Consider the following 25,503-nt stretch of genomic DNA (forward strand, 5'->3'; position numbering starts at 1 on the left):
GACGCAATTGAGAAAGAATTTTAAAACCATAGTTTATTAAGTTTGTCAAGTGGTGAACAGAGGGAAAGCAAGGTCGATAGATTATGAAAAACACGTCATCGGTACAAAAATAAACGTGTAATGGCTTCACTTATGCTGCACAAAAACCCACAGCATTCCTCATTTCACCAGCTATCCATGACCCTTCAAAATTACATTCTTTCATAGAAAAAGTCTCTACTTAATGGAATAACATGTACATAATGAAGTTTGGATAGTAACCATATGGCAATATACTCTCCTGTTTGCATGTTAGCATGTGCCCAGATCCCATTTCAGAATCTCTAACCACATATGAAATAGAAATAATGTTGTGGATATTTCATTTGGCTTTCTTGTTAGCGCGTGCGATCGCAAATAAGTGTGCTACATCAGATCGGTTTTCTTGGCGTTGGTGGCAGAGACCCCCACCCAAGTGAAGAGAAAAATTCGAAATGTTAGCTAAATTTAATATGCAGCAACTCATTATGTAATACTATGCACCAAATTCAAAATCATAGGACCCATATTTTTTATTACAAACTTTTTCGAATTTCGCTGTGTCTCACCTGAATGCAAATATCACAATACCTATGGCGATTAACGAAATGATAGGCCGGTATATATTTTGCTGTGACAGTTTCACAGTTACATGTAATCCATTGTATATGTAACTGTGAATCTATATATATATATATATATATATATATATATATGTGTGTGTGTGTGTGTGTGTGTGTGTGTGTGTGTGTCTGTCTGTCTGTCTGTCTGTGCGTGTGTGTGTGTGTGTGTGTGTGTGTGTGTGTGTGTGTGTTTTATTTTTAGTAGATTTTAACCATATCCTTGTCTTGTTGAACGGCAGATCCCTTAGGTATGTACGTATACACTGAAATGGGCATTGGTTTATTACATCCGCCTGAAATAAAAAGTTGTCGATTTCCTCTTGAGGTTCATTTTAATCAGTTGTAGAAGCACAACATGGTCAGAGCTATAACACAGGCAATATTAATGTCTACAGCAGCACACAACAGGAAACGTACCAAACGTGTTTAGTTCCAAACAGCAGAATGAAGAGACAGCAGGTATGTAAATAAACTAAGTTTCGACTTGAATTCTTCTTCGTGACATACAGAAACAACAAGGCAAGGAAGCGATAGGCATTGCTATACAAGACTTTCTATAAATAGATACTTATCCAACTAGACAGTGATATCAGTGTTGATGAACACTATGCACAGTACAGAAACGGTGACATCTATTGTGAGACCAACTGTATCAGTAGGAATTTTGTCACTATCAACAATCTGAAGCATCACAGTGCAATTAATGTAGTGGTGTCCATGTTCCATGAAGCTTTTCGTGTGAACAGAGTGTGTGTGAGGTTTCTGCGGAGTTGTTCACAGCAGCTGGAGAACTTCAGCAGGCAGGCACTTTTCGCGGCTCCAACCTCAGGTGGATCCCTCCGATCGGTGTCAGCACCACAGTGTTGGGAGCCATGCGTAGCTTAGACTGCTTGTCTCCGACGGGCAGAATGTCAAATTTTGACAGCAGATGTACTATTGCCGTCTTCACCTGCATCAACCCGAAACGCATGCCTGCAACAAAACAAGGAGGTTATTACTTTGTTCTACTGGGAATGATAATGCTACATGCTTGAAATCTCGCACTGTGTCAAAAAATTCATTTCATTCAACTTTTCACATAAACTGTAATAAATTTCGAAATAATTCTGTCCGCAGAACCAGCGTTATTTTGCCCCGTCCCCAGAGAGGTATCAGGACTGTAAACACGAAGAAGTCCTGTAGCAAAAGTGTTTTAATCGCTATACGGGTGCAAACTCACCATTAGTTGTTTGATTTTATCATTTGCTGTTATCGAGCTTTATTCGTACCTACTATGGCAGCTTGGCTGTCCCATTTCTTAATAGTTTTGAAGGTTATAGCTTCAAGCTACCTGCCTCTGCTTGCTGTGAAGTGACAACAGGGTGTCTCTCCAGCTATGTCCCAATTAATTAAATAAATGATATTAATTAACTTTCATCGCCCAGATTAATTGAAATAATGCACAGTGGATAACATCCCTTGACACTGTCATAAGCCAGCACAATCGATATAGAGGGATAGAGATTCGTTTTGTCCATAAACTGTTTTCCCTCGACTTACGATTCTTTAGCATTCTCAACTTCATTTCCTTCAGGTGCTTAATTACCCTCTTGAATCAGGTACAATCAGTTATTGGGTATTTACTTTGACTGGGAATGTACGAAGGTTTCCTTCATATCAAGAGCAACACAGGGATGTTGCTGTACAGAATTTATTTCTCAAATTGACCACCATACAATAGTTTCATCTCCTATTCAGATCGGGACTTTTACATCATCAAAGGTGCATGCATTAATTCTCAGTTGGGATTAATCTTTGTCTCTAGGGCCATTAGAAGGTCGTAACACTGTTAGGTAGCGGAAGGCTTCATATAATGGAAACTATCTCGTCTCACGACATACAGATCTCACTGGCGTGCTAGATACTCTCTCTGTTATCTACTACGACCTGAATATCACTGGCAGTGGGAAGACTAAGCATCGGAGACCAGCAGACTACTGTTCTGACTATCAGGTCTCAGAACAACGTAACTGCACTTGAAAGCTATCTTTCTAGTTGAAGGATTAAGGAAGGCGTTAGTCAGTGGAAAAGTACTCTTGATTACTTCAGCGATGAAGTGAACGAAATATAACTTTAGTAATCACATCAGAGAAATTATTCAAACACGAAGTGGCTATAAGATCACACTCGTAATTTATGCTAAATATAGCTAACTGAAATGGTCAAAATTACGGTTAAATTTGCGTGATGCTCTTACAGAATTTACTGTAGCGACCTACCAAATGTAATTGACATAATTCACCAAACAATAATGACTGAATAGCAAATCTCTAATGATTGCGATTGCCACTGAAGTAGTATTGCATCCTGAACCTCTGTACAGTGCACAAAGCATACATAGCCACACGTTGCAGACCATGTGGTACCACCACCCATTACAAAGAAAACATGAAAATAATCATCATTAATCAATAAAAATACACTTGGCTGCTATTTTCCTTGTCAGTGAGTGAACATCAATAAAGAACACACACTAATGACTACAGACTGCTGAGAAGTGTCTCTGTAAGTTTGCGCGAAAGCTGTAGTTGCAAAGCAAATGCAAAGAGAAAGATCCCAAATTAACAAAATGATACCGTTAAATTATCACATGTCTATATATATCCGAGCCTATAAGTGTTCCAGCAAATACTCTTACCGAAATACAGGGATTTCTCATAGCCAGTCTCCATTACCATCAGGGATGCTAACCGTTATATATCTCGGAGTCACAAAGAAAAGCCTAAAATGTTAAAATAGCTCCCCGCAGACTACTCTGATTAATCTTCTAACATTTGTAACAATTATTATCAGTTGGTAATACATAATACTTTGAAATTTTATAGCTTAAGGTTCCTTTATGCATTCAGCTCAAAATGCACTCAACAATATCATGCAAACAAAAGATCATCGAAGCCAAATAAAATTTGTGAAGCCATACATAGAAACGAATCATTTTATCTGCTCTGTTAACTGAAGAAGTTTTAACTACTGATTTCCAAACACAAAAGCGCCACGCTGAGAAACAGCACCACACTCTGTCGTAGCTACACAATTACAATCATTTAAATTGTCAAAAACACGCAAATCACCAGGTGTTAGAACATTTCCTTCTATATGTTAACTTTAACTAATATGTTTCGAGTGTGATCCAAGATAATATAGCTCATTTTTAACGTAGTTCTCTTACCATACCACGCTGTGCGCTCCAACTGCACAGTGCGTAAAATGTTGCACTCCGGGAACAACGTCTTCCACAGGCGGAACTACCTGACGCCCTCTAAATTATCGATACGTTGTGAAAACTCTGCAAACCTCTTTGCTCAACCTTGTCCATAGATTTTCCTTCCACCAACCTCTACTCATCCTTGGTTGGTTCTATCTTTTCTACAGTCCAAGCAACCACGCTTCCATTCATCAATTTTCCTGGGAAGGTATAGAGAGGAATAAGGAAGTGTGACTAGTGACATAAAACACTGTTCGAATGCATACTTTAATCCAAATAGACATTGTGTGAGCGAATTATTTCACGTATAACGATCTCTTGTATTACCAGTCGGCAGCGCTTAAATGCAGTGTACGAACAATACCGCTTCAAGAAGTCCGGCAGAATTACGATCACTGGCCTGGTTCACACGTCAGCCTGAGTGTGGTTCTCATAATGTTTTCCACGCTAGCTTAGGTAAATGGTGGGCTGGTCCCCAATCTCTGCCTTAGAAAATACGACACAAAACAGTTAAAATGCTGCAGGATGATCGAAATGCAGCGTACATCAACAGTTAATTAAGTGTATATGTATACTTAAAATATGTATTTTATTTCATAACTTCACACACATTGTTTATAAAATATGCTCAGAACCATTACTCTGTTCAGTAACGTATTCACAAACATTATTTTACTATGTTTTTTACAACTTTCAGGAGCACACTGACACTGATTGTTAAGCTCCGTTGTTATGTTACTCTTTAGTACCTTCAGTGTGTGTGTGTGGAAGTAGGGGGTGGGCAGGGGTGGGGGGGGGGGCGATGTTTTCATGAAGCATACATCCATACATATCCAGTAGTCACAGGCCCTTCAAACCATGTACTGCTTTCATTAACTGCCTCCGCTCGTTTCTGTGTTGTGCTCGATTCCTCTTGGGGTCTTCAGTCGTCAGGGATACGCGGCCTTGGTCGTCGTATGGGGTAGAGTGCTGCAACGCTCTGTGTTTGACCGGTCACGGCTCGCGTGCTGACGGGGGGGACCTAGCAGCTCGTGTCCGGCCCCACTCGACTCGCCTCGGTCACGTACTGGCCCCATGTCTGTTGTCCGGATTCCGGACACAAGGATAACCTAACATGAGCGGTCACCGCTGACGTCTCACCTCGCCTCGCCCCGGCTCGCTGCACTGTACTTTACTGTACAAATCCAATGCCTCTCTTTCTCTCTCTCTCTCTCTCTCTCTCGCTCTCTTTTAATACAAAAGTAACAGTTCCAAGAACGGGTACGTGACACAGCTAAATTCATAAAGTACCTGGAATGTAAAATGATATTTCAATACAATCGCGGATAGAAAACGAGTCTCATTTCCAAACAAAAGATATTTTTCCTTTCATTTATAGGAAACATTAAATAAGTGCTTTCCCTGTAATCTAGAAGACAAACATCTTCATAAAGAAAGCATGCAAAGAACACTAAACATTTACAGACATAAATTGTCATACGTTTCAATTGTTTGCAACATAAACAAAATTATAGTTATTGTTGATCAGCAGGAAATTACTAACGCGTTCCGGATTTAATTGGCTACGGCAATTTGTTAGTAACATGCCGGCTTTACTAAAGCACCATTCACTAGGTGCGCTTGTTGCTGGGATACATTAAATACGTCTTGCTACTGCAGCCAAATCTGGCAGATCCGTTTCATGTCTGCTCCACCACTTTAAGATGTCATCATCATCATTATCATCATCTCTGGGGTGCATTAAAATGTACAGATCTACTTCATCTGCTGCGGATGATCTGTTGTTCCTCCATTCCTTGAAACGAGCTCTCTTTCTGGGTGGTGATGACACAGTACTTGAAGGACCTATGATAATAAACAAGAGAGACAAGTAATACAGAACTGATATGGAAATCATCGAAATATTCCCGTAAGAGACCAATGACCTCGCTGTTTGGTCTCTCCCCCCAAACAACCCGACCCCCATTCCCATAAAAACGAGATGTTTTACGTTAATGAAATATTATACGATTCACAACATTCCCGTTTCTCTATAATACACTTTCCACTAACTATGCAAAAACGATTATGTTAATGATTGAATGTTGTACCTGCGTACGTAGCACACATTTGTCGCACATTGTTAAGAATTTCCTGCTTTTCACTTATTTCAAGCATATTAAGATAGCGGAAGGACGACCAAAGAAACGATCTTTGTGAGGTTTCTTGCTACTTTCTTTAAATGAGTGGTTCCCGACTGGAAAAACAATAAAGTGGAGTAGTTTATGCACGATACGTACCCAGTAGACGCAATGTTTTCGTCTACAACCAACAGAAATGTACTCCATACTTGGCTTTTTAGACCTTCCCGTTTCTTAGTGTGTAAACATTGGTTTCAATCTTACGTCTTACTACACTGGCTTCCTCGCGCTGCATGATTACAGCGAGAGACACACCGCAAATAAGAAGCCGGTACTGGCTGTAGTGTCACACGGATAATAGCACGTGTAATGTGTTTGAAGTTACCCGCTACATATTCGGTCACGGCTTCTATGCTCGGTCACAAGAATTCGTGCGGGTAGCCTATCCAGTTAGGGTGTGCTCGCCCCACCTCGTATTTTGTGCTCGCTTACTCGGTCATGCAGGACTCTAGTATGGGGCGTCTAGGGTTTAGTTTTCCCACAAGTGCTTTCGTCACGCATCTTTCGGCTGGCATACGGGCTACATGGCCTGCCCACTGGATTGTTTTGCCCTTCAGCTTCTGCAGTAAGTTGGTTGTTGCATCAAAAGGAATATTTCCACATTCTTCTTTCTTCTCCGTCCTGCTTTTTCGAATAATGGTCTCTATATCTTCCTCGTTACTCTTATTTGAAACAGCAATAATTTTTACGTCTTTTGTTTCGTCATGCCCAAGTTTTCTGAATCGTAAATGACTGCTGGTCATATCACTATATTTCCATCTTAGTGTTTGCTGATATCGATTTTGAGCTGAGCGTCTCCCGGACGGAATACAAGAATTTCATTTCCATTGCTGTTCTTCTTTGTTTGATATCCCTTTCTATCCTGTTGTTGCTGGTAAACCAAGATCCCAAGTATTTGAATTCGTGAACTCTTTTAAACGTCATGCCATCTATCTCAAAAATTCTTCCTAGTTTTGTCTTCTTCCTAGTTACACGAACTCCGTTTGTCTTGATACATCTCTAGACTAATCTCCCGTGCGTAGTTGTCCATTTACTGGTACGTTTCTTTAAACTCATGTTCTGATTCACTTAGTAGTACTACATCATCTGCTTATGCGAGACCCGTTTTATCTTGATACATCTCTAGCCCAATCTCCTGTGCGTAGTTGTCCATTTACTGGTACGTTTCTTTAAACTCATGTTCTGATTCACTTAGCAGTACTACATCATCTGCTTATGCGATACAATCGAAATCACCATTCATCTGTACTCCAGGCCATTCCTGTTGCTTATACTGTCTCATTACTTTCCATAACATTACACTGAACAGAACACACGAGAGAGCGTCCTCTTGTGTGAGATCTGTATCAGTCTCGAATGTTCCTGACGTGACCCTTCTGAAACGCACTGCTGCCCTTGACCCATCCATACAAGTTTGTAGCATCCTCACTACTTTCTCAGGAGTTCTGAAGTCACGCAGTGCCTTGTGTAGGCTACTCCTGTGAATACTGTCGTATGCACGCTGAAAATCGACGGACAGACTGTGTATATATCTTTGACATTACATCCAACAAGCCGATGCATTTTGCGTCTCTTCTTGTATATCGGGCATATTTCCATTCCTCTGGAAATTTCTCATTCTTACATATCAACCGGATAATTCTGTTTTCATCACCACAATCTTTGATTAATTACCATGGGCGAGGACGTGAAACACATGTAGATTTTCGGTGACTATTCACGTATCTACTAAGGTGAAACCAGGCCTCATCAGCGAAGAAGACGAGGCCACTACTGCGATTTCATGGCTGTCAACAAATGACAAAAGGTGCTTTTCCTTATCCGGCGCCTTCAGTTCCTGCCCACTGTGAACATGATATGCACGAAACTTTAACATCTTTGTAGGATTCTGAGGACTTACTATACGAAACCTAAGATTGGACAGATAACCTGAAACTTTCTGAAGGCGAACGCAGCCTCACATCCATCACCTCAGCTTCTCTAGCATCCGTCAGAGTAGGCTTTCTCCATGTTCCCGTATTTCTGATACGCTTTCCCGGAAACCTGCGATTAATCCCGCTATTGTTGATTTTTTGGGCACTGTGGCATCTGGACATTACCTACGAAATACCTCTACAGCAAGCGCATACGAATGACTATTCATCAATGCAACTACGTGTAGCTGCTCCTGGGAAAACGACATTTTAACAGGCTAATTGCTTAAAAATACTATAGACATAATGGGTCTTATACCCCCTTACGTTAGTATAGTCGTGTTTTGTTGGTAATATCTGTGGTGCTATCTTGCGGTGACTCATCGAACGACTGCAGTACAGCTCCTACTTGCAGACACTTTTCTTATCTTGTGCTCGACTTTTAGATCGCACTGTATGACCCATATCTCAAAATTTACATCATTCAAAGACAGAAGGTACATACGAATACCTTCCCTTAGTTTAACCTTATGAGTACCAATGGCATTTCATTAATTTTTACGATTCCGTATGACAATCGATAAAACTCAATCCTTATTGAATTACTCTGTCGTTCGTCTGTCTCTAGGACTGCTAGAAAACCTTTTCGTTAGGAAGTGGTAGACGTGTCAAATTGAAACTTATCTCACATATTAAGGTCTACGGTCCCTTGGTGCTGTAAAAATTGAAGCTTCTGTGCTGATGCAATCAAAAGATATGGCCATTTACATCATATATTTTGATACTCGCAAACTCACTCATCAAAACCTATAGGTTACTCATCAAAACCTATAGGTTACCTCCCGTTGAACTAGAATCACAGAATTCGGTAAGAAGCAAGGTTTCACAATACAACCAAAGTAAAAAACCCGAAACCTGTAAATTTGTAATATTATCACACAACAAAGAAAAGTTCGTCATCTCTTATCTGACGGTGACTGTATGTCAGTTTGTTAAGATCCCCGACTATCAGGAAGGGGTTGCGTATCACGGTGAGATTTACATCACATACTAAGGTCTAACGTTGCTTAGCGGTATAAAAAATTGAAGCTTCGAAGTCAGTGCAGTCAAGAGATACGACCTTTTATGACACATATTTTGATACTCGCAAACCCGCTCATAAAATCTATAGGGTGCTTCCCGTTGGACTAGAATCATGAATTTTGACAAGAAGCAAGGCTTCACAGAACAGCAAGTGGAATAATCCAAATACTGTAAATATGTAACTATATCACTCGAATTTTTTTCATTTATTATCGCACTGTTTGTCTGTCCTTCTACTAAGACCCCTCTTTGTCAGGAATGGGTAGACGTATATTTTGCCGACATCGACGACAGGCAAAAATCGTCGTGTTTCTCGATTCCCGGGATGGGTGAACTATCTACATACATAACTAGCTCTGTATGGCACCCTCTATAGAAACCGTTCGCTGACTTGCTGCTGTCATACAGCGGCCATGAAACCCAAGCACTGACTGGCTGTTGCACCATCGCATTTACCGATTTTTTTTAATTTTTTTTTTTAAAGCACCAGTGACTTTCGTATAACTCACTCATGCTAGTGCAAGACAGACATTTAGAGGTAAACTTGGATATTTCTACGAATGTAGTGCATTGTAGCAGCCAAAGCAACAGTCGGTGCCGAGATTGTGCGACGTGATTGTAGGGGATGGTGTGGTTTCTTCTTGCGATCAGATCGTTGACATTGAAAGTAGGTATACCTCAAGTTACTGTAACGTAAATTTGAGTTTCTCCTAGCGTTGTTGTGAGTGGTTTCGAATTTATCCAATGGAGCCGCATGTATTTTTTATGTAAATGTATTAAATGTTAGGGAAATATTTGCTTATTATCTAGGGCTATAATGTGTTTTAGGCATTTTGAGTTCATGGAACTTTCGAGATACGGGACTGTCTCTAGGAAAAATGCAGAATGGCTTTCAAACACATCTCGTGAAGTGGGTGGTTTAAAACTAGATGTTCCACTGGTTCCAAAGAGAAAACACAGCTCGAAAAAATGGATTCTCTACTTTTGTCAATTTTTTCCTGTATTCGTTGCTTTCTGTGATAATAAAAGTTAATTTTGTGAAACATTTAAAAATTGTATTCCAAAATGAAACCACCTACTTCAAATAAATGAGTCGTTAATTTTTGGCACTTTCGTCTTGTAATTGCTGCTTACTATGACGATAATGGTCAACTTTGCGAAAAAAATTGTTTTTCGGAGGGCTGATTGACGACTTTCCCATGGAAGGGCCTCCGGCCACAGAGTTAAACAAGGTAAACTTTGCCATCTCTTGGAAACAAGCAAACCCCAGACGATGAGGTGAACACTTCGATACAGGTAAAAGGTGTCCGTAGCATCATACACTTCTTCTGCAACACACGATGAGGTATAGAATTCTGAAACAGAATTCTCTCTCTGATCCACCTTTTGAATGAAAACATCGCATAAACATTGCAGCAGGATCTGGATCATGTTTTAAGCTTTTATAACAACTCAAAGCTACATTCGATAACATTTATCATACCTGAATGGTATCGATGTGGATCCTACTAACAAAGGTTTCAAATTCTAAAGCTTGTCAACTCTACATTACGTATTTTTAATGTCTTTCTTCGTCACTTGACTTGGTGTTGTACAGAAGCTGATTTCTGCATTTAATTTTCATTCTATCCATCACTCTTCATCTTTGATACTTAAAGATTATATACAATATTAGTTCGATGCATTACAGGTGTAAAATGAAGCACACCTCATTACATGAAAGTCAGTTCAAGTATTTTCATTAACGTAGAAATAGTGTAAAACAGTTTCAGTAATAAGCGATTTTTAGCCCTGGACAGTTCAGTACTACACCACACGGCGATTGGGTGTGAAATTCCGGATATATTTATGTTGCTAAAAAGCAGAAAGGAAGCATTTAATATGCATGGCAGTATATTTTGGCAGAATCCGAAAAATATATTTGCGATGCAGTAACGGCAAAAGCCTGAGGGGTTTCGTTGAGTTGCATGTATGACAGAGCGTTGAGTTTCCTTTGTTAGAAATATGGTTAAGTTAGGTTGTTACTGTGAATGATTACATCCAAAAAACGTTTTCGGTCAATATTCTCTCAAAATACGTGTTATTTTTATTCAAATAAGAGGTTAAACATCATTAAATATCAAGACATCGGCTCTGATTATGTATATTACGTGAGTGTGAACTCACGCTGCTAGTGCCTTTGTGTACTTTTTGCTACAAATGGGTTAGTTAGTAACTATCGAAACGTGTTTACAACCTTCAAGTAACAATGGAAAGCAATTAGGTGAAGCCAGATATTGGAAACCTTTCAAACTATCACGCATTTATGACTTAAGCAGCACCGTTTGGCAATGAAGTCAGCCTACGTTTCTCTACACAATACTACAAAATTTAGGCACTGTGTGTCTGTTGTTTGGCGTGGCCACGTGGTTAACGCGCGGGAACGCGATCTGAAAGACTACGGGTTCATGCATGGGTGGATGCAAATTTTTTTTTTTCCTCTTCATATATGCAACGCGTTCTGAGACATTGTTATTCGTGTAAGTTAAGATTTTTCTGCAATATTCGTTATTACTTACATGTAAGAGAGCACTTCCTCATTAATGATATAGTGATTTCTGTGTGTTTAAAATACGAAATATGAAATTGCTGTGAGTGAAACAACCGACAGCGACCTTTACATTTTTTCTTGTCAGAAATAATTCACCATTTTTTTCCGAATATGTAGCGATTTCCGAGTATGCGGTTAGACAGGAATCTAAGAGCACAACTTAAATTACTGGGAATGTAACTAGCAGCAGTCATCTTCATAATCTTGCTTGTCACAAGTATTTATCTGCGATCGAATGGTTCAAATGGCTCTGAGCACTATGGGACTTAAACTTCTGAGGTCATCAGTCCCCCAGAACTTAGAACTACTTAAACCTAACTAACCTAAGGACATCACACACATCCATGCCCGAGGCAGGATTCGAACCTGCGACCGCAGCGGTCGCGCGGTTCCAGACTGTAGCACCTAGAACCGCTAGGCCACACACGCCGGCTGCGATTGACTCCTCAACCACAGTAGACAGAGATCAAAGATCTCTGCCGTAATGTTTTTAGACTGTAGCGTCATATACCAAACATTTTCATTCATGAGATGCATGTTATAAACTTTTTTTGTTTTTAAGAACCAAATCGTTGACTCATCATATAGGGAAGTAGGCTACTTAATCATCTGTATCTCTAGGAGCGTGTTATAACCACATTCTGTTTGTCTTCTTATTCTTTGAAACTCTCAGAATCAATTTTTCGGGTGTTTTTATAGATGTACTGGTACAATGTGGTACTACACGCTATTCCTAACTCATTTTCCGAAACGTAAAATTCAAATGACGATGTCAGTGTCAATGAGAATAAGATGACGTAATGCGACATTTATGACAATCTGCAGAATACAGTCAAATACCCTATCAAGATTATGCATGCATGGAAACATGCTGTCAGAGAAACTGTAAAATTTTTTATGCATTTCAGCTGAGAATCATGGAAATGGATACTCTGCGCCTGATACTGTTAAGGAGGAGGCAAGGGCGATGAAGGTGGGCACGTCAGCTCGATGGAATGCGGCGACATGCGTTATGGCAACGTAACGCAATTTTCGTAACTTGGAAGAATAGCGCGCTTGTGTCGTCTGCTAGCCGCTTTGTGTTCTGCTTTTGATTGGCTTGCGCGACGCGAACCGACAACAGCGCTTTGGTTCTCTAGACCCGAACGGTATCGCTACCGAAATGCATACTGAATAACGCAGGGACCCCAATTTGAGTACTAGACCATTGCCGGCCGGAGTGGCCGTGAGGTTCTAGGCGCTACGTTCGCAGGTTCGCATTCTGCCTCAGGCATGGATTTGTGTGATGTCCTTAGGTTAGTTAGGTTTAATTAGTTCTAAGCTCTAGGCGACTGATGACCTCAGAAGTTAAGTTGCATAGTGCTCAGAGCCATTTACTAGACGATTCGGTGCTATTGAGTACCGAAACGATCGGCACACGGGCGGAAAGATACAGAATAGGCACCCATGTAGCGGCGTCAGAGGCCTCGCTGGTGAGAGGATGCCGTCAGGGGTGTCTGCCACGGTCAGCTGTCCTGGCAGCGGGTCAGGTGCGAGGCGCGTTGGAGCGCAGGTTTCGAACCTAAGACCTATAAGACCCGCTGGAGACTCCAAGAGACTGGACGAAGTCAGCCTAGTGCTCGTCTGCTCATGGTGACTCCAGCTCGAGCCTCAGAATCATCGAGTCTAGCAGCGGTACATAGACCGGCTCCTAGTAAATGATGAGACTTCATGTAAACAAAGCTTTTTGTCCCATACGAGACCGTCGACTGACGTAAGTATGTCTCGACGTCGGCAGTAGTCGAAGACAAGACGCTGCTAGGTCAGTGCGACGTTTATTTGTGGCAGATTTGCCCGGCAATTTTGTGACCAGTGCTCCGCATTCCATCAGCTAGGACACCGAGGCAGCGTAACATCAGGCGACGGCATGAGGTAATCCAGCTCACCACTGCGACAGACGAGTGTTCTGCACCATGGAATCTCAGCCACAGTCCAGCCCTGGTAGCACGGTTCCACAGTTGGTGAAATCTTCTCGAAAGCGGTTTCCCCAATAGCAGCGAAAAAACTGCGGTATATGATTGCGAATAGTAGATGCAGCCTGGTGTGCCATATTTCACATGTCTCCATACCGAGAGAGGCACCACAGTGATAAAATCCTGGACTGGCATTCAGGAGGGCAGTGGCTCAAATCCTCCTCCGATACACCAGATTTATGATTTCCACAATTTCACTTAATTGTTTAAGGCGAATTCTTGAATGGTTCCCTTGTAATGGATATGGGCAATTTCCCAATCCTTTCCTTCCTTTCCCAGATCTGATCTTACCATCGACGGAACATTAAATCCCAACCTTCCTTCCTTAAAAATTATTCCAGTCCATTGTGGCAGGGTTGTACAGTTACCACTTTCGATTTATTTCAGAATAAAAGCGATCTTTGTTGCAAAAGTATTTAATGTCAATGAAACATGTCATTAACATTAAATAATTCCGCAACGAAGACAGTTTTTACTGTGAAATTTTCCTTCCTTCTTCTTTACCACTTCCAAAGAATTTGTGACGAGAAAACGTTTATTATAATCCGATGGAAAGCTCACACCAGCTGTAGATAAGTGTTTTGAAAAGCTTCCAAAGTCGCACTTCGAGAGTCAAAGTTATTCAGTAGAAAAAGTTAGACAAAGCCATTTACCTGAAAGTGTATATCGATAAATTGGACACTTTCGACCTAAATCATAAACAGGCTTCCTCTGTCAAGCAAGGTAGTGTGCATGGTTAATATGATTTGCACATACTGTAGAAGTACAATAAACAAATATTTCCCAGGGGTGACCTGATCGATGCGTGGCCCGCTCTCAATGGGGTGGGCCGCGAACTCGTGTGTGGATCATCGCATCGTGGCTTGCAACCTCTCCTTCAGAACTGTCGTAGTGGGTCCTCAGCTGCTCCAAAATGCAAACCCTCTTCGTTTGGATCTGTGGCCAAACCCTGTGCAGGTTATATTATCCATTACCAATTATTATTTATTGTCAGTTATCAGTTACTCGCAATATATTACCATGAAATCATGAAACCATGAAACCATGAAACGTCAACAGATTTTAACTACTGAACTACAAGGATTGGATCTTTAACAGTGCGAACTATTAATTTATAACTGATACAGAATATGTAAATACAGCATTTATAATCGCAAAACAATTTCTGATCATTTTGGAATGAAACGGCGACGATTTCATTAGAAACCACCCATCAATTTACAGGGAAATGCTGTGGCACATACAGCGCAAGCTGTGACTGATTCGTTCTATTGACTATCCAGTAGACTCCTTAGATATAAGTCCTTGTGACTTTGACCTGATTCTTAAAATAAATGTGGCAGTTCGTGACGTTCGCTTCAGAACTGTTACAGAGAGACTTTCGTTGGGCAATGGACCGCGCCATTCCAAATATCAACACATTTGGTGCTGCTATTCCCGTCGTTATGGTCACAGTGAATTTTTCCAAATGGTGAGCCTCCCAAGTTTATAGGCTGTCAAGTAGCTATTTTTCCACTAAGAACCCAATCACAATTAAGTATTTATATTCAAGAGAAAAATCCTTAAATGGTATATACCAGACGGTTGAAACCTATTCAAAGATTTGTCACTATTTCACGGTTGCAACAGTTAACTAAAAAAAACAGTAAATATAGAAATTTTTGGATACCTCGATGAAATGAATGAGAACGGACAAATAGAAAAATATTCCTATAGTTCTCGAAAAGGAAGCAAGCGATGGTATAAATAACACAAATAAAAAACCAAATGGGAGCAAAAGGAACAACATAGGCACAACACACATATGAAAAAGAAACTGTTAACATGGAGGAAGCCAATGACACTAATAAGGAGAGAAATAAAAAACGAAGTGAAAAGACATATCATGAGTTTATCGGATACAACAGATGCAAACACGTTTTACAACTAAGTTGTTCACTTTAGAACACTATCAAGAGAAAAAAACTAAGGCATACATGTACATAGAAAAGATAACGCCAACATGGACGACGCTGACAATATCATCAGTCACAAAAGTAAGAAGCGGAATGAAAAGAAATATCATAAATGTATCAGACTCAACAAGTAGAAATTCTTTTAGAACTAAGATCTAGAATTTAGAAGGCTACCAAAGAAGGAAAAGCAAAGAACTACGTCCACATGGAGATAATATGTCAACTTGGAGGAGAAGATTAAGGTGCAGTGAAAATAAAGAAATAAAAGTTAAATTGTTATGTGATCCCACTTCATCATTGTGGAAATAATAAAATAAATTAAGACATTCCTAAACTATGTCTTTTAGTCAGTTGGAGACAATAGTGATCTCTGCCTAACTATCTCTAATACTTTTTTCTGATACTAACGTCTCAAGCGCATCAGATAATCATTTTCACTCACTGAGCGACAATACATGTTTCTGAGAGAGTTTCACGCCACAATCGCTACTGTTATTTAGCATACAACACGCAAATATGAGTGATGTTATCCACAGCTACGCGTTTTGGGGGTGAAGCGTCCATCATCTGTTTAGCTGCATTCAATCTTTCAAACACTCATTTAAAGCACAAAATAATCATGAAATAACTTTGGACATAAACTCCGCCTTACTTAAGCATCTTTAGCAGCTAAACACGTATACGAGACACGCCACCGGGTAAAAGGTATTGAAGAAGATCTTGAAGCGGTGCACGAAGTGAAGAAAGGTAGGAAGTTTGACCAGCTAGAGGAACTAGAAATATCAGTTCACCGAGATGGATGTACAAACGGGAGAGAGCAATAACAGATTCTTCAACGAGGTCACATTTTGTGCAATTTGACATAACAGATACACATTAACAGTTCGCAAAGAGAACTACTGTAAGCTTGTTTTCCCATGTCCCCTATGATATCTACGGAATACAATGAAAAGATTGGTGAGAGTGTGCAGTCATTTGCAGCCGTCTACTTGTCCACACAACAGGCCAGTATATGGGAAGACTGCTGGTTTGACATTTAGAAGGTACGATTGGTGTTAGCACTATTGAAGAAGAGCATTTTTGTGAACGGGTAGTCTTATGAATAAGCAAAACAGAGAATGAGATGTTGCCGATTGCAAAGTAAGACGAGGACTTTTCTTATTGTACTTCGTCACTATTTTGTGCTTGTATTTAAAGGGTTGAAAGCGAGTAGCCAGATGATGCGACCTTTACTCCCTTATCACATATCTATGGACAATATTGCTCACATTAGTGTGATATATGCTAATGACAACTATTATCTTTACAGCCGCTCCGTCCAAACCTTGGTATGGATAATGAGAGGCCATAGTGATGCAAATCGACAAGTGGATAATAGTCTACCCCCGTTAGTTCAGTTGTCGGTTCGATTCCCGGTTGGGGCAGGAGAACTTCTGCGCTTAGGGACTGGGTGATGTGTTGTCCTTATCATCATTTCATCCCTATCTCCGACGCGCAAGTCGTTCAGTGTGGCGTCGAATGCAATAAGTACTTGCCCTCGGCGGCCAAACTTCCCCGAATGGAGGACTCCCGGTCCACAATGCTGTACGCTCATTTCCATTTTTTCAGTGGATAATAGTTTGATGTCGTTGAGTCTAGTTGTTTATGAATATACATGGTTCTATCAGGAAACAAATTTTTTAACAAATAAAGGATGAAACTATAGTGCACTGTGAGATGAAGAAATGACAGTAACTGCACTTCTTGTTATAGAAATCCGGAACAAATGACAGATGTATTTCAGGGTGCAGTTTTGGTCACTAAAAAGTCTACATTTCTGGTTTAGAATTTCTGAATGAATTTCTCTGAGACTATTTCACGTCATTCCATTTCATTTAGTGTATCACCATTGATTTTATCATGTTAAATGATTCGGTTTCATTCAGTTAATCAGTATGAAGTGTTTCTTTTTATTTTAACGCAAGACATTTTCATACAGTTTTTGTAAAATAATGATAACAAGAAGAAAAGTGGAGTGACTCACCAATGCAAATGCGTGGCCCTTCGCCAAAGGGTATATAGCAGTAGGGGTGCCTGGATGCCTTCTGCTCCTCGGAAAAGTGCTCCGGGTCGAATTTCTCGGGGTTTCGAAAGAACTTCCTGTCATAATGGAGTCCCATGACTGGAATAATCACCTTAGTTCCTTTCTCCAAGACACAGTCATATCCTGGCAGCTTATAATCCTGCACCACCTCGCGATTCAGAACTGAAACGGGTGGATACATACGAAGGGTCTCTGGAAAAAAAAACGGTGGACAGATGTTAATGGAAGTGTTTTAATAAGTATTCGACGGTTGCGCTCTTTCTGAAATTTTGAATCTCCCATTATTGATAGCCGTTAATTTGCACTCTGAAAACAATTCAAGATAATGTATGAACGTAATGGTCTCAGAAGAGGATTTGTCATTAACTAATTCCTAAACCATTTGGTCTATGGCCAGCATTCTGGTGTAACAGGTGTTTGCTTCGCTATGAACAGTAAGGTAGGTAATAGGGTAGGATATTGTGATCGACAGTGTCCGAATTATTCTTCCTGAAAATAAAACAACACCAACCATACTGGTTTTCATGTGCACATCACAAGACTATGATGAATAATAAGGGTCAATATATCTGAAATAGTGGAGTTGATGAAATATGTTAACAGGATGAAAGTTTGATATCCTTGGTGATTGGGGTGCTATTGTATAGAAGAGAATGGAAGGTAAGATTACTGGAGAATAGAATACAATCCATCAGCAGCACTCTGTGCGTTTATAATCGAAATAAAATCCGTTATACTCGTGAGAGAAAATAAAACTTATGCTACTCGTAACATCTTTTCACAGACTTTCCCTATGTTCCTTTAGCTTCTGGAGCCAAGAGTTCGTAAATCATAAATATTTAATCTGTATACTGAAATAAACTCTGCTGTTTCTTTCATACATAGCAACAGTTCCTTGCTTTTGGATAATTAATAACACAGCAGAGTATAAAATTCCGTAACAGATCTTCTAGGACCCCAAAATGTTGTGGTTAGTTCTTAAGGCACTGATAAAGCAGACCTTGTTATGCTGAATGCCTGATATCGTGAGTACAGTAAAGTTTTGAATAAATGAGCAAACAAGAAAGGTAATATATGTGTGTGAGAGAGATTTATGTTATTACAGAATTTCGTAATAATAGTTAGGGATGGATCATGAGTCTTCTTGGATCTATAAGGAGAGAGGCACTGTTTCTAAGAATGCCTCAGGACGTTCCTTCCAGATAAGATTTGTGGACTTTTCGCTTCCTTATGTCTGAGAATGTTAATGTTTTTATCTGTTCCACAGTTTTGGATAGTTCCTATAAAGTGTTCTGATTTTTGCTGGCAGTGTACATAGTTTTTATTGTAAATACTATATGTTCATAAATATAGGAAGTAACACTATTGTATATGGCTGTCATTAAATACCAGCTTTATTACGGATAATGGCATCATAATTAAACGAATATGTGTCTGACCTAGTGTTTACTAATTTGCGTTCTCTTCTCTTAATGACTCTTATGTGTGCAGGACCACATTTTACTTATTATGATATATGAAAAAAAGTCAACCCATTCAACATACCATTTACCACCTTTTCCATGTATGGCATTTTGGTCATTATATCTTCATATGTCACATCACCCTTGGTCTTTTTCATTATGTCATCAACTTCTTCTTGCAGTTTCTTCTGGATATCCAGATGTTTAGAAAGCTCATACAGGCAGAAGCTTACGGTGGTGGAAGAGGTCTCGAACCCAGCGAGGAAGAACACCCACGCCTGCGCTGCCACCTCCTTATTCGTCAGGGTCTTACTTGTCTCTGCCAGGTGCAAATTATGTTTGTAAACATGCTGTTACTTTCGTTGTAAAGCAAATCAGCTTAATGTTACGAACTCTCACAGTTACCATGAGAAAATGGTTTCTAAGAATTCTTCATCGTTTACAGTTAGTGAGTGAAAGGTGCCCTTACAAAATGCAGTTACTTTTCAAGAACTGTAATAGCAACAATAATTATATAAAAAGTGCCTATAACTGGATATCTTGTCTAATGTGTTAGTTTCACAAAATTCATTTAACTGAAAACTTCTAAGATGAGAGCAAAATTTTCGCAGTTTTACGATAAGAAATGTGGCACGTATTGGTCTTTGGTTATCGACAATATTAATTATCATGCCAGTAAATGAGACCTTACTTGCAAATGATTTGGATGAGAGCAGACTAACGGTGTCTTACTACAAAATATCTAAGATTTACAGGGTAAACAACGTTCTAAATCTACAATTAAATAGTTTTTAAAAAATCATATAATTTGAGAAACATGACTTACGTTCAGTACTCTTCTCCCCAGTGATTGTGAAGCTGTCATCAACATATCCATTGTTCTTCAACTGAATCATCAACTGCATGAAGTCCTTCCTAATGATGCCTGTCTTCTCTCGGTGTTTGACTGTGTCATCTACAACGCGCGTGAAGTACTCTGCGATATCCTTCGGTGTGAAGGGCAAAGGCAGCAGGGTGCGCAGTTTGGGATTAGAGAATCCCAGAGACAGAGTCAGGTAAGAACGCAGGGATGTCTTGAAGAAGCGCCGCCCCCACTGCCGGAACTCCGCCTCGGGGTTGTGCTGACTGTCGACATCAATGCCGAAGGCGCAGGAGGCAATGACGTCAGTAGAGTAGCGGGCGATCAGCTCTCGGACTTCCACATCTCTGCCCGAGGGTATGATGTCAGCGAGAATGCGCGCGCAGTCGCGCACTATGCCGAACATGGCGCGCATTTTTCCCGACGTGAACGTGGGCGTCAGCTTCTGGCGCAGAGATTTCCACTTTGTTCCTCCGAGGAAGAAGAGGTGTGCCGACAAGTGGTCTGTCTCCTCATCTACATAGATGCCCCGGTCAGGAAAGTAGTTGAAATCCCTCACCATGATCATTTTGATCAGTTCTGGATCCCGCACAACGAGAAGAGGATTATTTAATGAGTAAATACCGACGACAGCTTTGCCTTCTGTTTTAAAGTACACGTCTTTCATATCTTCGCCCGGGCATTTCCTCATTAGTACTGCGTTCCAACCATTTCCCAGTGGGAAAGACGGCTCCAGATATGGCAGACCTTTCTTCTTCCAGTAGGTGTAATTTATTTTAAATGTAACGTATATTATCACGAAACACGTTGACAGTAGAGCCAACAGTTCCGTCACCCACGAATCGAAGTAGAAGGCCATCTTGTTTCCTAGGTGAAAAATAGAAAGAACTGAAGATTAGTGTTTTAACTTATAACTTGTTACATGCTTTGCTGCTTTGTCGAAGCCCTCGACAGCCACAGTACAGTAACAACAGTGGAGTTGATTGGAACACACTAACAGAACGAAAGACAAGTGTTGGCTTCTGCCATACAACAGAACTATCTATTTCAGAACTGTAGAAGATATGTAATTCCACTGTAAATTCTGGGTTACAAACATCGTAACAGAAATACAAAGCTAATTCCTATGAAATTCTCTCTTCTTTTCCACCTAATGTCACCTGGAAAAAATGAACTGTTCTAACACTAGTCGAGAGATAACTGTCGAAGACAGTTTGTTGAGGAGATACACTCATATGATGATGCAGTAGGCGATGCAGATCCAGTGTACCATTTTCCGTCTTGATTGTGGCAAGAGATTTGTAGAGAAGTACGAGATTCTTAAACAGGTGTACTTGCCCCATGAGACAGAATACAACATTAGGAACAGTGCCAATTCTTCAGCAAAACTGCTTCGAACTAGTCCTCCGTATATTTCTCAATATAAATTTTAGACAATTATATCATTTATCGCTATTTATGTTTCACCAGTGTTAATTTCGACTATCGTCCATAAATACTACACGGTGACATCTGATATTTGTTACCCTTTAAATTGGGAACAACTTGTTCTATCAATAAATGAGACTGATACATTTTCCATAGTGTAAATAAAATAACAAGCCCTTGAAAAGATCAGAGAGGCTTCAATACTTTTTTATGATTGTTAAGTTGTAGCTGGCGCCGCACTGCGGGTCACCAATAAAAATTCAAATGGCTCTGAGCACTTTGGGACTTAACATCTGAGGTCATCAGTCCCCTAGACTTAGTACTCTTTAGACCTAACTAACCTAAGAATATCACACACACACATGCCCGAGGCAGGATTCGAACCTGCGACCGTAGCAGCAGCGCGGTTCCCGACTGAAGCGCCTAGAACCGCTCGGCCACAGTGGCCGGCTGGTCACCAATTGAAACCCAAACACCAGCAGTTACGTGTTATTTACTGTTTACCATGTCTGGAAGGTTCTTGAAATATCTTACGTTTTTAATTCTCGAATATTGGAGTTTGTATAAATAGCTACACTCTCTGTAGAGGAAGTTGGTTGTGTTCTGACTGTACATTGCTCTCAGTAATAAATGTGCATTCAGTGCTAAGTATTATAGTTCACTGACGACCCTGCTCTCGGATTTGGGACGACACGACTGTTTGACGAACGCGTATGTGCACTTCTACTTGGATGGCAAAACCCAGCAGTAATTCGAAAACACTGAAGTGGAGGTCAGTAGCTGATACAAATTCTAAGCGGAATGAAGCAAACTCTGACGACAACTAGCAGCAGTCTCGCTTAGTGGAAGAACAATACAAGAATGGGTTCCCAGTATCATGAGGAGACGACATAGTCCAGAACGTTTTGACCCTATGCCACGTCGTGTATCTGAATTTGACAGAAGGTGACCAAATCTCACACTTCATGAAGGAAGTCATAGAAAATATAAGCTCTTGTGGTAAAGGATGACACAACGACAGCGGAATTCATCAGAAATGAAACAGAAATGTGTCTACATGAAAGAGTTATGATTGGCTGCCGAACATGATCCATACTGCAGTTGTGGAAAACAGTCATGAGCTTCACTCATACCCCATACAGTAAGAGAAGAGATATATGAGCATTTGGCAACCAGAAATGTCGGGCCGATCACACCAGAGATTGTTGTTGTTGTTGTGGTCTTCAGTCCTGAGATTGGTTTGATGCAGATCTCCATGCTACTCTATCCTGTGCAAGCTTCTTCATCTCCCAATACGTACTGCAGCCTACATCCTACTGAATCTGTTTAGTGTATTCATCTCTTGGTCTCCATCTACGATTTTTACCCTCCACGCTGCCCTCCAATACTAAATTGGTCATCCCTTGATGCCTCAGAACATGTCCTACCAACCGATCCCTTCTTCTTGTCAAGTTGTGCCACAAACTCCTCTTCTCCCCAATCCTATTCAATACCTCCTCAGTAGTTATGTGATCTACCAACTTAATCTTCAGTAGCACCACATTTCAAAAGCTTCTACTCTCTTCTTGTCCAAACTATGTCTCGCTTCCATATATGGCTACACTCCACATAAATACTTTCAAAAACGACTTCCTGACACTTAAATCTATACTCCATGTTAACAAATTTCTCTTCTTCAGAATCGCTTTCCTTGCCATTACCAGTCTACATTTTATATTTCGACCATCATCAGTTATTTTGCTCTCAAAATAGCAAAACTCCTTTACTACTTTAAGTGTCTCACTTCCTAATCTAATTCCCTCAGCATCACCCGACTTAATTCGACTACATTCCATTATCCTCGTTTTGCTTTTATTGATGTTCGTCTTATATTCTCCCTTCAAGACACTATCCATTCCGTTCAACTGCTCTTCCAAGTCCTTTGCTGTCTCTGACAGAATTACAGTGTCATCGGCGAACCTTTAAGTTGTTATTTCTTCTCCATGGGTTTTAATACCTACTCCGAATTTTTCTGTTGTTTCCTTTACTACTTGCTCAATATACAGATAGAATAACATCGGGGAGAGGCTACAACCCTGTCTCACTCCCTTCCCAACCACTACTTCCCTTTCATGTCCCTCGACTCTTATAACTGTCATCTGGTTTCCTTACAAATTGTAAATTGCCCTTCGCTCCCAGTAGTTTACCCCTACCACCTTCAGAATTTGAAAGAGAGTATTCCAGTCAACATTGTCAAAAGCTTTCTCCAAGTCTACCAATGCTAGAAACGTAGGTTTGCGTTTTCTTAATCTAGCTTCTAAGATAAGTCGTAGGGTCAGTATTGCCTCACGTGTTCCCATATTTCTACGGAATCCAAACTGATCTTCCCTGAGGTCGGCTTCTACCAGTTTTTCCATTCGTCTGTAAAGAATTCGCGTTAGTATTTTGCAGCCGTGACTTATGAAACTGATAGTTCGGTAATTTTCATATCTGTCAACGCCTGCTTTCTTTGGGATTGGAATTATTGTATTCTTCTTGAAGTCTGATGGTATTTCGCCTGTCTCATACATTTTGCTCACCAGATGGTAGAGTTTTGTCAGGACTGGCTCTCCCAAGGCTGTCAGTAGTTCTAATGGAATGTTGTCTACTCCTGGGGCCTTGTTTCGACTTAGGTCTTTCAGTGCTCTATCAAATTCTTCACGCAGTATCATATCTCCCATTTCATCTTCATCTGCATCCTCTCCCCTTTCTATATCATTGCCCTCAAGTACATCGCCCGTGTATAGTCCCTTTATATACTCCTTCCACCGTTCTGCTTTCCCCTCTTTGCTTAGAACTGGGTTTTCATCTGAGGTCTTGATATTCATACAGGTGTTTCTCTTCTCTCCAAAGGTCTCTTTAATTTTCCTGTAGGCAGATCTATCTTACCCCTAGTGAGATAAGCCTCTACATCCTTACATTTGTCCTGTAGCCATCCCTGCTTAGCCATTTTGCACTTCCTGTCGATCTCATTTTTGAGACGTTTGTATTCCTTTTTGCCTGCTTCATTTACTGCATTTTTATATTCTCTCCTTTCATCAATTAAATTCAGTATTTCATCTGTCACCCAAGGATTTCTACTAGCCCTCGTCTTTTTACCTACTTGATCCTCTGCTGGCTTCACTACTTCATCCCTCAAAGCTACCCATTCTTCTTCTACTGTATTTCTTTCCCCCATTCTTGCCAATTGTTCCCGTATGCTCTTCCCGAAACTCTGTACAATCTCTGCTTTAGTCAGTTTATCCAGGTCCCATCTTCTTAAATTCCCACCTTTTTGCAGTTTCTTCAGTTTTAATCTACAGCTCATAACCAGTAGATTGTAGTCAGGATCCACATCTGCCTTGGAAATGTCTTACAATTTAAAACCTGGTTCCTAAATCTCTGTCTTACCATTATGTAATCTATCTGAAACCTGTCAGTATCTCCAGGCTTCTTCGATGTATACAACCTTCTTTTATGATTCTTGAGCCAAGTGTTAGCTATGATTAAGTTGTGCTCTGTGCAAAATTCTACCACACAGCTTCCTCTTTCATTTCTTCCCTCCAATCCATATTCACCTACTACGTTTCCTTCTCTTCCTTTTCCTACTATTGAATTCCAGTCACCCATGACTATTAAATTTTCGTCTCCCTTCACTATCTGAATAATTTCTTTTATCTCATCATACATTTCTTCAATTTCTTCGTCATCTGCAGAGCTAGTTGGCATATAGACTTGTACTACTGTCGTAGGCGTGCGCTTCGTGTCTATCTTGGCCACAATAATACGTTCACTATGTTGATTGTAGTAGCTTACCTGATTCCTATTTTTTTATTCATTATTAAACCTACTCCTGCATTACCCCTATTTGATTTTGTATTTATAACGCTGTATTCACCAGACCAAATGTCTTGTTCCTCCTGCCACCGAACTTCGCTAATTCCCACTATATCTAACTTTAACCTGTCCATTTCCCTTTTCAAATTTTCTAATCTACTTGCCCGATTAAGGGATCTGACATTCCACGCTCCAATCCATAGAACGCCAGTTTTCTT

The 25,503-nt window shown here is 40.3% G+C and overlaps 1 protein-coding gene across 1 annotated transcript in view; it reads right to left on the reverse strand.

The window, feature by feature from the left end:
- Positions 1-954: 954 nt before the first annotated feature.
- The window catches only part of LOC126484238 (cytochrome P450 6k1-like), a 29,372-nt gene continuing 4,823 nt past the window's right edge, over positions 955-25,503 (reverse strand). The window contains exons 2-5 of the mRNA XM_050107652.1: positions 19,991-20,890; positions 19,247-19,483; positions 17,642-17,893; positions 955-1,613 (exon numbers count right to left, since the gene is read on the reverse strand). Coding sequence (XP_049963609.1) covers positions 1,435-1,613; positions 17,642-17,893; positions 19,247-19,483; positions 19,991-20,890 — 1,568 coding nt within the window. The 3' untranslated portion in view covers positions 955-1,434. The remainder of the gene's footprint in view (positions 1,614-17,641; positions 17,894-19,246; positions 19,484-19,990; positions 20,891-25,503) is intronic.

Source organism: Schistocerca serialis, chromosome 6 (assembly GCF_023864345.2).
Source record: "Schistocerca serialis cubense isolate TAMUIC-IGC-003099 chromosome 6, iqSchSeri2.2, whole genome shotgun sequence".
Taxonomy (NCBI): domain Eukaryota; kingdom Metazoa; phylum Arthropoda; class Insecta; order Orthoptera; family Acrididae; genus Schistocerca; species Schistocerca serialis.